Genomic DNA, 16,252 nt, shown 5'->3' with positions numbered 1-16,252 from the left:
CTACACGTTATATTAAAACGATCTTGGGGCCTCATCAAGTTGTTACAGCCAATTTGCCAAGTCCAATCATACTCTATCTCACGATCGCGCATACTGACAATAGACCTGCAGCATCGTTACCATTATAAAAAGCAACGTGATAGAACTGTCGTGTCTGAGGTGCACCCTTTCTCTCTGCAAGCTTATCATAAAATATCCAGGGTACAAGAACGGCAGTTTTTGAGCACCTATTTCATCAGTCTGAATGCACAAAAAACTATATAGGAGCTGTTTGTGGTAACTTAGGTCTGGTATGCCCATATGGTTAGAGCGCTCGACTCGCAAGCTGAGGGTCGCGGGTTCAAATCATCGTTTCACCAAACATGCCCTTCCTTTCAGCTGTGAGAGTGTTATAATATGATGGTCAATCCTACTATTTGTTGGTAAAAGAGTGGCCCAAGAGTTGATGATGGGTAATGACGATTAGCTACCTTCTCTCTAGTTGTTCACTGCTAAATTAGGAACGAATAGCAGCCCTTGTGTAGTTTTGCGCAAAATTCAAAACAAACAGTAATGGTGACTTAATCAATAAGATGATTTTAAGGAATAGCAAATACTTGCTGCATTCTATAATTACTCAAAAAATATCAACATTGAACAAAATTCTCATAGAAAAAAGATGAGCCTTCATGATTATTTGGCATGGGAGTACGTCGAAGGCTTTTGCCACTGACCTTTGTGTTTATGGGTTCTCAACTATTACAAGACGCTTTGTCTGTTCTTTATCACGGCTGAATTTTCCTAATTTCTCAAGTTCGTCTATATTACCTTGTTTTCCAATATTATTAACTACAAACGATATACCTTCTTTTTGTGATCTTAAAGTATGAATGTTTTTCTTCAGAAAGGATAGTTGATGTCATTTCTAAAAGCGGCTAATGTTTGGCGATATCACACAAATTACACAATATCAAAAGTTATTTCTGATAAACACAATTTCTTTGCGACTTTATACCAATTGTATTTGTCACGCGACTTGCTGATTTGCGTATTCAAAATATTTTGAACATAAAGTCTTCAGTCCTCTTTATGTTTCGTTTATCTTTTAGGTAACTGAAAAAGAAAGAAAATTATCTCAAAATTTTTGGATACTATTAAGGGAAACTCTATGGGTAAGATATTATTTAACATACTATTTTTCGAAAATATACTTTGCATATAAGTTAATATTACAAAATAAACATTTCGAAACTTGTATATATCAGAGTGTCCTCAAGATTTATTATATGGAACAATTTGTATGTTCTACTGTTTCTTATGTTGTATATATTTCATTATTTTACAAATACAAACTGCAGATAATCAATTTTATAGAATATAGTGTGGTACTCCTAACATATCTAATTGTTTGTATTTAGTCCAGCATTAACTTAAAAATTACAAAACTAGAGATCAGTCAGCAACTCTGTCAATAGTTAGGTATGGTTAAAATGAAACGTTTTGTGACTTAATATTTTTATTTTTTATTCATTATTTCAAGTTCAATCTGACAGCTTTATTATCAGTCTAAGAGGGTGTTTTTTTTAGTTTGTTTTCTCCAACCTAGTTTTTAAAGTATGTCAAAATTTCTTTTTTAATACTCCATTAATGATGACACCTGGATAACTAAATTCTTTCTTTTAGTAGACCACGAAATAGTAATTCCAGTACAGACTGATGAAAATGGAAATTACGTCAGCCATAATTTGCGCCCTCTACAGCCAACTTTGAATGGTCTCTTGAGAACAAAACGTCAAACAAAACATTTTCCGTCCAAACTTTTCTACTTCATCGAAGGGTTTGGTAAACAATTCAACCTGCTTTTATCCCATTCAACTAAATTTTTAGGTCCACTCTTCAAGGTTTACAGACGTCACAAAAATGGACAGCTCAACAAGACAGCTATAGAAATACCTGGTAGAGAAATCAGAAACTGTTTGTATTCTGGGTTAGTGAAGCATCAGGAAGCAGCATCAACAGTGGCACTCAATATTTGTAAAGGTCTGGTAGGTAGGAAATTATTTATCGTTTTAGAATGAATAGCATATAATTTATAAACTAATTTACGAAATCATCTCTAAATTTCTACAAAATACAGAATGGTTTGTAGTTTTTTAGTGGATATTATTTTGTATAGACGTTGAAGTTATAGTAACGTACGCCTATTACACTGTGAAAAACAAATACTGACAAAACATCTGGTATGTAAGTTATGGTGCACCGATTAAGAAAGACAATGAAATTGCTTAACCAACTACCTCATCTTTGGATCGTTACATTTTGCAAAAATATTATAATTTTTATTCTACATTCACCTAAACAGTTTTCAGCCACGTGTTAATAAATCAAAGTTTTAGAATGAGTAGAAAACTATCGGGTTTTAAATAGTTTCTAGCGGGAAAGTTCGCCATCTAGTGGTGTAAGATATAGCTATTTGAAATACATTTTTTCAAAGGCCTCTCAAATTTCTAAAAGTCTAAGCTCGTTGGTATGTTTATAATTTAAACATTTTATCTCTTAAAATATCTTTTTTAAACAATCGTTTCTAAATTAAGTTTATAATTAATGGAAGGAAAAAATATCTTATCTAACAAATACAGTTTAATTTCAATTACTTTTCAGAAATAATTAAGAAGCTTTCGTTAAACTGAATTATATAGTGATGGACCTAAAAGAAATCATTGTGATAATTAGCATACGTTTTTTGCCTATGTAAACAGCTCCTTTTATTCAATCAAACACATTTTAAATCTAATGTGTATAAACAGTCCAGCGGTTAACAACCAGATAATGACCAGGAAATAGTTATGTTTCACTAGTGAAATTTAAAAAATAAAGAGCTTTAACGCGAATTGTTGTAATTGTTTGCAATTATTTATTACTAAAAATTATAATTATAATTTAATGATTTAAAAGTGAAATATAAATTAATCAATTTATTAATAATTATTAATATAACTGTAATAATTTAAAATACAAATATAACTTTATCATTAATTCTAAAGTTTTTGTCATGTATCAAATTAGAAATCTAATATGCAAAGCACTGTTTGAAGGATACTATATAGCATTGGTTGCTTTGTTTAAATGTAGTTGAGCGTTTTTAGTGTTGTAAGCCTTCAGACTTACTGTGGAGCCACTGGTTTAATTAAACTATCAAACAACTTTGAGTATGAATTTGATGATTATGCAACTTAATTTTTTTACATTATTTTAAAACTACTGTTTGCAACATTAGTATATTATCATAACACTAGTCTAAGCAGTGTTGTTTTATAATATAAACGTATATTGCATAAACTACTATTATAGATAGTGTTAGCTGTTTGTTCTATACAATTAATTTGTATTAAATTATACTAGTATGAGCAAGATTATATATTCTTAACTTGCTTTAACAGTTGGTTTGCTTCTTCCAGAAGAATTAATTAACTAAAATTAATGTAAAACTACTGTAAATGATTTGATATTTAGCGAGGAACCTGCTTAACTGAATAATTAATTCAAAACTGTGATAATAACAACCTTTACAGTAAACGTACTCTAATTATTACGTTGTAATTATGGAAACAAAAGTTTGCCTACTATAAAAAGTTGTTGTTATTATATTTGAATTAATCACTCAAAATGACATTGATAAAGAAAAATAAAAGATGAATTTTTACAAATTTCTTTCATATTTTGCTCTTTATGTCACTTTTTTTGTTTCTTACTCTATTTGTTTACCATAAATTAACTGCGCATACTTTTAATACAACGCTACGTTTTTACTTGGTATTACTGTTACTTTTTGTTTAGTTTTGCTTTCTCTTCATGTTATTTTATTTAATATACAATTGTTTATGTAGTTCTTTTTAAACATAAGATTCAATGTTGTTTTTTTCTTTAACATGTCTAGATTTAAGCACATTTGTAAACTTAAAATAAGTAGTGTTTCTCTTCAGTAGGTCGTGTTAGATAATAAGTCGAACAACTTGCTTTCTTGAATATCTTAAGCAATGGGAACCAAGATAAAAACAGTTTAAAGATAGACCCACTTTAAAGTAATTTGTCAACCATTCATGTGGCGGTAGATCGCTCTGATTAAAACGACTTATGCAAAGAAATAAGGTCACGTATGCGTGCAATGTTGCTATATCAAAGATATGTCTGCATACTTAAAGGCAAGAAAATTACGCATGATTTTTTTTTCTCCGAGCTCGGTAGCAAATAACAAAAAAACAATGGTCTCTATCATGACACGAGTCTAACGGCCTAAAAACATGAACTTCTCTTTGCTTACAATCATTATTATATTGAACACATTTTGTGAAATGTTTTGTGGCGCCATGCTTTAGGAAAGCAGAATTTTTGTAATAACTCTCAGTTTTTGTCTGTCCTGAAATTGCGCGCGTGCCTTACCGTCTAAATGCACATGCGCGCGCACTCATTTCAACGGATGTAAGCAAAAGGCGAATATAAAAATACTTTAGTGGACATTTTGTTTAAGATCATACTAAAAACTTATTAAAACTTTTAAAAAAGATCTAACATTAGGTCGTAGAGTAACATTATAAATGTATTTACTGATTATATTACGTAGGGTAAAACCAAAAAAGTATACATGTTACAGTGTTAATTTACCTTTTTATCGAATACAGGCAACATTTAATAAACTTTTAATTAATATTAGGCTCAAGACAAGTGAGCTTACAGATTTTGGTGTATTCGATGAGAATTATTTTGTATTTTTTATAGAAATCTTGTATTTAAAAAGTACTGTTGCGATAAAGATACTGGTTTGACCGCAAAGGTCTTGCGAGTCTTTGCAAAACACTTAACACTTCACATGGCATGCAGTATTCTTTACACCCAACAAGCAACGTAAGTCGCTTAGCCAGCCTGAATAGGCGTCTAGGTTATCAATACACTTACAACTTTCATCTGCTAATCAGGAAAACAATAAGGCTTATCATGGCCATGCGGTTAGAGCTCTCGAATCGTAAACTGAGGGTCGCGGGATCGAATCCCTGTCACACCATACATGCTTGCCCTTTCAGCCACGGGTACGTTATAATGTGCCGGCCAAACCCACTATTCGTTGATAAAAGAGTAGCCCAAGAGTTGGTAGTGGGTAATGATGACTAGCTGCCTTCTCTCTAGTCTTAAACTGCTAAATTAGGGACGGCTATCGCAGATAGCCCTCGTGTAGCTTTGAGCGAAATTCAAAACAAACCACTTGTTTTTTTAAGAATTTTCTTAGAAAATGAAGGCTGCTGAAAATCTTCGCAGAGATTTTGCTCATTTTTAGCAAATTGTTACGTATTTTCCGCGTTTTCAAAATAAAAACAAAAGACAGAAAAGTACAGTGTCCCTAATACAACCTCCAAAACTCTTACGATAAGATATTTAATGTACATTATATGAGCTTCAAAACAGCTCATTATGGACTGGAAGTTTACTTTAAGTTTTAGATTTTCACCAGGTCTGTCGGGCTTTCTCTAATGGCTGAATTGGATATGCAATTTGCAGCTCAAAACGTTAGTGAAGTTGCATATCTATTTAATTTGTAATTTACCACAACTTTAAATTTTCTTTTAGGATCAAAGCCAAGTACAAAATTAAACAAATTAAAAAACTTGCAATGTATCTCAAGCCAATAAATGTCAATCGTTATTAATCTCAAGTCTAATGTTTTGTTATGCAATTCCACTACGCATAAGATACTGTTTATACCGGTAGCATGAGGTTATACTGGCAATACGTTGAGTTTCAAAACAATTTCCTCACATTTTATGAGCTGATGGTAAGCTTACAAACTTACAACGCTAAAATCTGGTGTTTGATTCTCCACGACAGACGAAAGGTAGATACACTATTGTGGAACTCTGCACTAAACAAATAACATATTTTATAATTGTAACTTTAAAATGTTTGCACTTTATAGTCTGATACGAATGGCCCATTGAGCGTTACTACATGAGCACCTTATGGTTTTTCTTCCTTTGTTTACAGACATTAAAATTTTTCGATTTCAAGAATTTGTTGCAACACGTAAAACATATCATTGTTTATTTTAACATGAAACTACACAATGGACTGCATGCACTCTGTCCACCGCAGGAATCGAACTCCGGATTATAACGTTGTAGTGCTGCAAAATTATTGCCGCTGGAAGATTAATACGATGTATTCCAGTTTCTTCCACAATTTTTTATCATCTATAATATTCCTTGCTCTGTTGGCCAAAGGGTTCATGACTGATTTTAATGTTTTATTGTTGTATTCTGGTAAGAGTTACTGCTATGAAGTAGTTTACTGCCGCTTATAATATCGTCCAACTTTATTTTGACTGAGTGCTAATAAACTGGTTTATAGAATAACTTCAAGAAAAACCTCGCAGGCCTGGCATGGCCTAGCGCGTTAAGGCGTGCGCTTCGTAATCTTAGGGTCGCGGGTTCGCGCCCGAGTCGCGCCAAACATGCTCGCCCCTTTCAGCCATGGGGGCGTCATTATGTGACGATCAATCTCGCTTTTCGTTGGTAAAAGAGTAGCCCAAGAGTTGGCGGTGAGTGGTGATGACTAGTCTTACACTGCTAAATTAGGGACGGCTAGCACAGAAATCCCAAAACGAAAAACCTCGCATTTGTTCCATGAAAACAACACTTCACCAGAGGCGCTTTGAGAATCAGAGGTGAGGAGCGTCTGCACATCGTACATTGAGTATAACAGCCATATTATCCAACATGCCCAAATGCCTGTTTTCGCAAATTATCATCGATACTTTCTTTGTACTTCTTGAATAATATAATATTACAAATTGTAATCAAATGCGTACCACTATGAGGCATATGAATTCTTCCCAGAATATATTATACTTCCAGTTAATATCTTAGGGATAAACTTGATAGGTTGACTGCGGATAACGAAAAGAAAAACAAAACACTAACACCTTTTTTAAAATACTTTAGTTCATAAACTACCCTCTCAATATTTTACTCAATAAAACTTGGGATGCTCAGTGTTTATTTGTCTGTATTTAAGTATAAAGCTACACAACACAGGGTGTTATATTCAGTAGGCTTGCCTTTAAAGCTAGTTTCTCTAAGACAACTAGTTTTTAAAACACCTATCATTTTAAATATAGTCTTGACCAAAATTTTGTATACTGTTCTATATTGGTGCCGTTGTCTACATGCTTGAAGTAGTCTACAAACATGAAGTAGTTATTGATTAAAGGTTCAGGTAGTGATACAGATAGTAATGTATTATTGGACAAACATGTACGAGTTGCTATTCTGGTCTGTATAAGTTATTTTGAGCATTTGTTCGTAAAAACACACATACACACCTGTTTTGTATAAAAGTGTGTGTTTTTTATGTGATCTTTTTTGAAACAGATAAATGCTTGTTTAGACAAGTCCTCTGTACTTGGTGTAGACTCATGCCTTGTCACGTGCCAAAACTTATAGGGTACCAAATTGTTCGACTGTCCAAAAATGGTATGAAGCCGTGTACTGTATCCATATTGGGCATACAAAATTGTTTAGTATAAGCATTGTTATTTAGCTTATTTTGAAACTTAATGTTTAATTATTGTTTAGTTTACGTGACAAGAGCGTTGAAGATGGATCATTTTAAAAGTGTTAGTTATTTATTACAAATTTCGTTACGTTACTCGCTAGGAATCGTACGTTGTTTTTGCAATTACATTGATGTCTAGGCCTTACTAATATTGTTGACGTCATGTTACTGAAATCTCTGGTGTTTTTGTTTTACCTTAACTAGTTATTGTTACATTGTAGCATCGCTCACGTAGTTTGTAGAAAGTTCCAGGCCTCGGTTGGGCAAGATTTATATATATAGATGACCGAATGAAAGTAAGTAATGTTCAGTAAAGTAAAAGCTCAGTGCGAAAAAAAAAAAAAAACGTGTAGCTAGCGTTATGTGAATGCTTAGACATAACAGAAGATATTTTAAAGTTAGTTTCACAGTTAATAGAGATAAAAAGAGTAATTTGTCTTGTCAAAGTGTCTTCTAAAGTAATTGAACCCGTCTGTTTGGCTTTGACGAAAAGGAGACAATTATTTAAAAATCGAGATACGACTATGGTAATCCACGGATTAACATAAGTGAATGTTTCACAGATTGTACTTTAAGACACAGAGTAGAGAAAAACAGTTTTCTTGTCAATTGGATTCTACAGTAATTGAATCAGCCTGTGTGAACTTTTGACAAGAAAGATATTTAAGAGTTTTAGATACAACTGTGACATCCTATACTGTGAAGAATTTTTGTACATATGTGTAACTTGTTTTAAATATATTATTTTAAAATAAATGGATCGTGTGCTGTCCGTTTGTTCTTCGAATTTATTGCTAACAAGTTATAGACATCTACTGTAGAAGAATCAGCAACCTTTACACACTTAAAATCCTGACAATCCAGAATCCTGAAACGTCATTGGATTACAAGAATGTTGTTCCAGGAATGTCTATTGGAAGAGGCTGAAAACTACTTCCCGAGGTGGTCGTGTTTTGACCAGGTTAATACGTCAAAATTGAAGACTTACAACACTTTACCACAAAAATGGCATGAATACATTCATTCCAAGGTATCCAGAAACGACCGATCAAACAAGGTTATTTTGCAAGAAGGGCTGATTGCAAACTGATATTAATCAAAATTCATTGCCTTCATTGTTAGTTGGGTAGACAGCATTACAACTTACAGTTAGAACACTGGCGACATGTCATCTTTTCAGATGAATCCGATTTCCACCTTCTCAAAGCTGATGCTAGGATTCATGTTCATCGTTTACCTGGAGAACATATACGTTTTGGTAGCTATTCATCGTAGTGAAAAACTGCTCTTCATATCTTTGAGGGAAACATCAATGGCGCCTTCTACAGGCATAACAAGGAGACGACATTTCTGCCGTATGCTAGAACAAGGTATGGCACTATCTTTACGCTCCAAAATTACAATGACAATGCCCACAGTGCACGTTCTATACAAGATTATATCAACCAAGATGATTTTACAAGACTGCCATGGCAAGCACAGTCTCCATATTGTAATTCCATTAAGAACTACTGGGCAGAACTGAGCCGGAAAATTGGTAATCACAACCCTTAACAGCGGATCACCTCAATAACCCATTGACAACATGCCATGTCGCTTTGTGGAAGTTATTAAAGTACGAAACGGACCAACCAAGTGTTAAATGTTTAATATGGACTGATATAAGATTAGAGACGCCGTTTATAATAATTTTATCATTATATATGTTTTGGCAAAATTCTGTTGTTGTAAGTAAAATGCTCAATCACAATATTTCTACAGGTGTCTGATAAAATTGTTTGCTGTTCTAATAAATCGTAACTTGTGTTAATAAATCGATCATCATGTCTATAGAACCTGTCTTATTAAACAAATTATAAACAATTAATATAATAAGAATTTCTCAGTTTGACAGCGCTGAGTACATTTGTATTCCGTCTTAATAATAACGAGCTTATTTGTTACACAATATTTAACGATTTTGACCAATCATATTTTGTAAATTCTGACTGAATGCACAAAATAACACATAAACAGGTGCTTAAAGCAACATAAGCTTTTATCTGTAATACACAACAGCTTATATTATTCTAAGGTATTATGAATTGACAAAAAATCATATTATATAGATATTTGATATATATGTATATAAATTCAATAGTTCGACATGCTTTAGTATTTTACTTTTTAGGATGCTTCATAAAACAGGCCCGGCATGGCCAGATGGTTAAGATACTCGACTCGTAATCCGAGGGTCGCGGGTTCGAATCCTAGTCACACCAAACATGCTTGCCCTTTCAGCCGTGGGGGCGTTATAATGTGACGGTCAATCCCACTATTCGTTGTTAAAAGAGTAGACCAAGAGTTGTCGATGGGTGATGATGACTAGCTGCCTTCCCTTTAGTCTTACACTACTAAATGAGGGACGGCTAGCGCAGATTGCTCTCGAGTAGTTTTATGCGAAATTCAAAAACAAACAAAGCTTCGTAAAACTTATATTTAAATTGTTGAAAAAGTTATATTTGATTCCTTCAAGAAATCATAAAAGAAATTTAATCTCACACGTGCTATCTACAACACTTGTCTGTTCAGTAACTTGACTGGATTTTAAGGAAACATCTTTTTAAGACGTTAGTCATTTTGTAACAGGTCTGTTTTATTTGAGTTGCATACTGAAACATAATTTTTTGTCTGTTTTAGCGAGGCATGATCAAAACAAATGACGAGGAATTTCTAATTGAACCGTTATCAGAAATCGATCGTGACCAACAGGAAGCACCGATGTCACATAAGTTGTATCGAAGGTCAACAGTGAGTCACGTTGCATTCTCAAGAGGAGTAGTCGAACTTCCAATTAACCACACAAATTCAGTTCATCATCAGGCCTACTACTGTGGCAAGAAGCGAAGGTGTACGTTACCTTACATTTCTCTTGCAAAGTTTCAGTAATACATATCTGTTAAGTTGCGTGATGACGAGAAACCCACTTGAAACAAAAACGTATCTGGAGACATTAACACTCTTACTAATAAAGCACAGAACAACGTTTCGATCTCCTTTGGTCATCTTCACGTTAACAAAGAGAAGGTCAAAACGTTGTTCTCTGCTTTATTAGTAAAAGCGTTAATACCCATACCAGCCGTTGTGAGATACGTAAGTTGTATATGCGTATTGTATTTAAAGCTTTTTTGTTTTTGACAGTTTGAAACTATTAACGAGAGGAATTCCGACCAATCAGCAGCACACTGTCATCAGCAATTAACGCTAAAAAAATTACTATTGTGTTCATAACACGCACACAGCTTACAGTGTAGGGAATACTTTTTCAGTATCGCACGGATTCGATTGGATTCATCAGCTATAAAATCCAGACCTATACTACAGGGTGAACGCGCTTCACCATTGAAAAACAAAATTATTTTTCAGCCACAAAATTTATCTTTTATTTAAACCTATCATGTTTCGTTCTTAACTTTATACATCGATGTTAAAGAGAAATGTTCCAATTTTCATCGACTTTTTTATTTCGTTTTTCGTCCTGATTGTTAATTTCACACAGACAAAAATAAATAATTTTGCGTATGGGTTGTGTCAAACAAATCATCTTGACAAGGCTAAAAGTAAAGATGCCAATGAAAGTAGATCTGTTTAAAATTCTGATAGTAGTTTTCGCTCAGTCAGAGCTATAGTCGTAAAATCCTGGTTCCGTGACGTGGTTCATGAAGCGAATATTAATACAGAATAGCGTCATAGCTAAGCACGTAAAGTGTGATACGCGAAATATTTAACAGCTGAAAAGCCGTTTTCTGAAATATTTTGTTGTTGAGTTAAAGTCATCTTGTTTTCCACAGGCGATGTTTAAGTTTAACATTTTTAATTTTTAATTGAATAACACTTTTTTATCGTATTAAACTAGAAATTAAAATGAAATCATACAGACTTAAAATAATAAAAATTCGTCGATTATGGTAAATACAAGAATGAATCGTATACTTTAATGCAATAGTTCATTGCGTATAAGGTCCGGCATGGCCAGGTGGGTTAAGGCGTTCGACTCGTAATCTGAGGGTCACGGGTTCAAATCCCCGTCACACAAAACATGCTCACTCTTTCAGCCGTGGAGGCGTTATAATGTGACAGTCAATCCCTAAGAGTTAACGATGGATCGTGATGACTAGCTGCCTTCCCTCTAGTCTTACACTGCTAAATTAAGGACGGCTAGCGCAGATAGCTCTTGAGCAGCTTTGTGCGAAATTCAAAAACAAACAAACAATCATTGAGTATAACTTTTCACTACGTAAAATATCTGTATTAAAAAGAAAAACCTAATAACTGGGTGAATTGGGAACAAGCAAATAGTACATATTACTTATGATCTTCTATGACATCGTGAGTGTTAAAGATGGTACACACTGATAAGACATAATTGTTTAGGTTTAACTGGAAAGTGAATTAGTAAGTGTAAGAAGAGCTTCCAATGTATAGAAGACAAGAAAAAAAGAGGGATATACAAAACAAATACACAGAGTAATAGAGAAAGAATTAGAGTAATTATTTTAAAAGCAACCTGGGAACTAAAATTCATCAGAAGGTTTTTGTTCTTGAATTTTCAAAGTTACATACCGGGTTTTTTTGCGCTCCTGTACACAACGGGAAATCGAACCACGAATTTCAGCGTTTTAAGTCTGGAAACTTACCGCTGGCTCACCTGGAGGGGACTAAACAGAGTGTACAAATATTAGGTGCTATCTTAGGAAAAAAAAACTGTAAAATTGCGAACTTGGAAACGCTATGCTGATGCTATTTTATATATTTGCAAAACTAGGGTTAAGTCACTTCAAGCTTTTTCACACTATCCTATCATAAAACTGTTAACATTAACCTTAATCATTCATTTACTCGTGCTGATAAGCGTTTTTATGTCACAGTTAAGAAAATTGTCATTATTGAAATACATTTCCTTGTTAGACTTGCAAGTTCACGAAACTATCAAATAGATGACAGCGAATAAACACTATAATACTTAACGTAACATTTAAAAACCTCAGTCAATGGTGAATAAGACAATCTGGCGATTAACAAGTATATATTGCTCAGAAAACTCCAAATAATGGCAAGTAAAACATTCTGACATTTAACTTGTATAACACTCAAAACACCCCGATTTTTAACCTCTGAAACACAATATTTAAAAAAACTGAAATTTAATCAATATATCCCTTTAAAGCTACATAAAATTGTTTGTTTGTTTTGAATTTCGCGCAAAGCTACTCGAGGGCTATCTGCGTTAGCCGTCCCTAATTTAGCAGTGTGAGATTAGAGATAAGGCAACTAGTCATCACCACCCACTGCCAACTCTTGGGCTATTCTTTTACCAACGAATAGTAGGATTTACCGTAACATTATAACACGTCACGGCTGACAGGGCGAAAATGTTGGGTATGACAGAAATTCGAACCCGCGACCGTCGGATTACGAGTCAAGTGTGTTAACCACCTTGCCATGTCGGCCCAGAAAGTGGTGATTTGAAGAGTCCAACTGTTGACTCATTAGTGATGTTAAAAATCAAAAGCTTTAAAGCGGCTCAATGTATTTGTTTGTAACTATTTATTACTGAAAATTATAACTATACTTGGAATGAGTTAAAATTAAAGGTAATTTATATTTTTTATCAAAAATTATTAACATGTTGTAACGATTTAAAATAAAAACATAATCTTTTTATTGTTTATTAAATTTTTGCCATGTAAAAAGAATTATACTCTGCAAGCAAACGTTGGTCGTTTTTGATAGAATGATATTGTTCGATCACTTGAGTAAAGGTCTCTAGTAAATGAATTCACGAGAGCGTTAAAAAAAATATAACAGCTGTGTCCTAACTTTTATTATTTTTAGCAAATATTTAATCCCTTTATCTTTAATCGTAAAGTTTATTATCCACAGATGTCTTCCAGCAATCATTTTAATACATCTTTGTTGTTTTATTTCTGCAGACATGCCACACAAACCAAAGACGAAACAACACTGGTTACCTGACGAATTTCCTAAGCCAATCCGTCAAAAGAGGGCGTTGCAATCACCAGAAGAATTTAATCTTGACCGTAATCGTCGACGAAATGTAGAAACTCTTGTCGTTGTAGACAAAGATATGGTAAAAAAACATGGCGCCGAAAATGTTACAACGTATGTGCTTACTGTGTTTAATATGGTAAGTTTTCTGACCTGTCGATAAGCATATCTCAACTGTTTGCTTCAAAACATATTTTATTTCAAAATATATTTTGTTTACAAGGAAAAGGAATTTGGGAATTCTCTGAGATAATGACCAGAAATTGAAAAACAAAATGCATAAGTAACACATTATCAAAATTCCAAGTAACGTAATAGTGTTAGGCTTATGGTGTCAGAGACTTAAATCGTCTGTTGTTAAACAACGAGTGATGCTGCTGAGCCACCAGAAGATATATAAACTTCGCACTAGTTTTATACCAATATTATCATACATTCATACTTTACGTCCTCAGTAGGCTTTTATATAAATTTTATTTTAAGTATTTTAAATACATTTTTATTTACTTTTTTCATTTGCCTATAAAATTAATTGAAATGATATTTCGTAAATATCTGTTAAACATCATTGATTAATATATCATGTAATATTTGTTATTCTGAATTTCTACCATTAGAATCAAGAACCGGTGATTATGAACGTTTCTTAAATTACTGTGTGTTTCTCGTGTTTTTTTAATAATTCATTTTTACGCTAGCTTTCGCAAAAGGTATATATATATATATCTTTTTTCTTGTAACTTACTACCAGGTGGCAATGTTGTACCAAGATTCTTCAATAGGAAATAACATCAGCGTGGTACTAGTGGGCCTTGTGCTACTCGAGGGTGATGAGGTTAGTACCTTTATTATATGTCTTGCGAGTTTTAACAAACTGTAATCGTTAAGTATATTTAAGTTTGTTATACCTAAAGAACCATAAAATGGAAATTAATTGAATTATATATCTGTCCTGTTCTATATATAATTATCTATTCAGGCAGATGCTGAGTGCGTTATATTAATACAAAATCAGAGTCTTATCGCATCGTTAAATTACGTGGTGCAACTATTAGTCATGTTCTGTATGACGATCTTGCATCCTGGCAATAACCCTACACCGTAGTTTTCATCCAAAAGGTTCTGTCATAAGGTTATCATTCTATAGCACAACCATTCACCTTGCAGGCCTTTCATAAACTATTTAGTTCACGAGAATGACGATTCACAACTTCCGTTGTCACGGAAGTAGTTTGTGTTGATTTTCCAGAGGTGGTTCTACTTTATTACGTTGCGTACTGTTGCCTGTGGCATGTGGATAGCTTTTATCACTGATTTCTGTGTTTGTGAGTTCTCACATGTTCCAGAACGCCTCACTTCCCTTACTACACACGAGGTATTACTTGTTATCTTATTGTGGGTGGTTCTGGCGCCTGAGTTGACACTTTTTTGTTGTTGTTTTGCATCCCAAAGCTATGAAATACAAGGGATATACCTATCTTCAAAATTTTAAATCTCAGGCCATAGCATATCTTTATGATCTGAAAGTGTAACTGTTTTATGTCACAAAGAGAAATTACATCTCTTCCCAAAAGCGATAAATTTTTGGTAGCATCACACTACGAAAAATATATGTATAATTCTGATACATTCGATTCCACGCAAATTTAAAGTAACAGTGGTTGCAATGTGGCTTGCTGATTTCCAGATTCAAATTTGTTTTCATATAACGTAATCAACTGTTTGTGTATATGTATGTATATAAACCACAAAACGAAGACCAAGCTTTATTTGGAGAGATATACTTAATTTAGTATTTATATTTGATCTGTTATTCTTATCACTATGCAATATGACATTAAACAACTACCGTGCTTTAATACACTCCTACAGACAGCATCATAGAGTATTTAATGCGAAATAAGAGTGAATTCTTAATAGTCGCGACACTTGAAATTATTTTAAGCAAGGTTAAAGTACATTAATGTATGAGGCCTTTTTGTGTTTTCCTTTTTATTATCCATATTTTTGTGCGCCAACAATACCAAACGTGGAGCGAACGTATAGACAATTTGATTTCATTACTCATCAGAAGGTTTTTATACTTCCCCCCAAATTGAAATTCATTTAAGCAAGATTAGAGTACATTAATCTATGAGTCTTTGGGAGTTCTCAAATACACCAATCAAAAGGGTGTGACCTCCTGAGTCCAAAATTGTAATTGAATCTCAAATTTATCAGTGATGGCGGAGTTACGAGCTAAAAGTTTTTACTCAAAGAAACATCTCAGAGCCATTGTATGAGCCGCTATGTCGCGGCTAAAAAATACATTAAAATTAGAGTAGCATCCTTCTTTAGATTAGATAAATAGATGAATATTTCAACTTTATTAATTACTTTGTTAAATATACGTTTAAATAAATAGTTCCGAGATAATCATTTTGAAATTATTAAATGTTCTGTTGTGCATATTTATACATTTAGAGTGATTTTCTATTTAAATAACACTTTCAAAATTGAAATATTGTGTTGTAGTTTTCGTAAAGGAATTAAAGCTGTTTTATTATACAAATATATAAACTGAGATGAACTTTCCAAAATGTTTAGTTATTTAGTTGCGCAAGCACATTCCTCTCTCTGAAAC

The 16,252-nt window shown here is 33.3% G+C and overlaps 1 protein-coding gene across 4 annotated transcripts in view; it reads left to right on the top strand.

Moving 5' to 3' along the window:
- LOC143256904 (A disintegrin and metalloproteinase with thrombospondin motifs 16-like) overlaps positions 1-16,252 on the top strand; it is an 80,615-nt gene that overhangs the window by 22,693 nt on the left and 41,670 nt on the right. The window contains exons 2-6 of one of the 4 annotated variants that reach the window (XM_076514745.1): positions 1,089-1,151; positions 1,663-2,024; positions 10,261-10,471; positions 13,554-13,768; positions 14,381-14,464. In XM_076514745.1, the coding sequence (XP_076370860.1) occupies positions 1,148-1,151; positions 1,663-2,024; positions 10,261-10,471; positions 13,554-13,768; positions 14,381-14,464 (876 nt within the window). In that variant the 5' untranslated portion in view covers positions 1,089-1,147. Of the gene's footprint in view, positions 1-1,088; positions 1,152-1,662; positions 2,029-10,260; positions 10,472-13,553; positions 13,769-14,380; positions 14,465-16,252 lie in introns of all 4 variants that reach the window. The other 3 variants (XM_076514747.1, XM_076514746.1, XM_076514748.1) reach the window with 3 other exon arrangements.

Source organism: Tachypleus tridentatus, chromosome 7 (genome assembly GCF_004210375.1).
Source record: "Tachypleus tridentatus isolate NWPU-2018 chromosome 7, ASM421037v1, whole genome shotgun sequence".
Lineage (NCBI taxonomy): Eukaryota > Metazoa > Arthropoda > Merostomata > Xiphosura > Limulidae > Tachypleus > Tachypleus tridentatus.
Note: the sequence above shows the minus strand (reverse complement) of the source record. Positions and strands in the feature narration are given on the sequence as shown.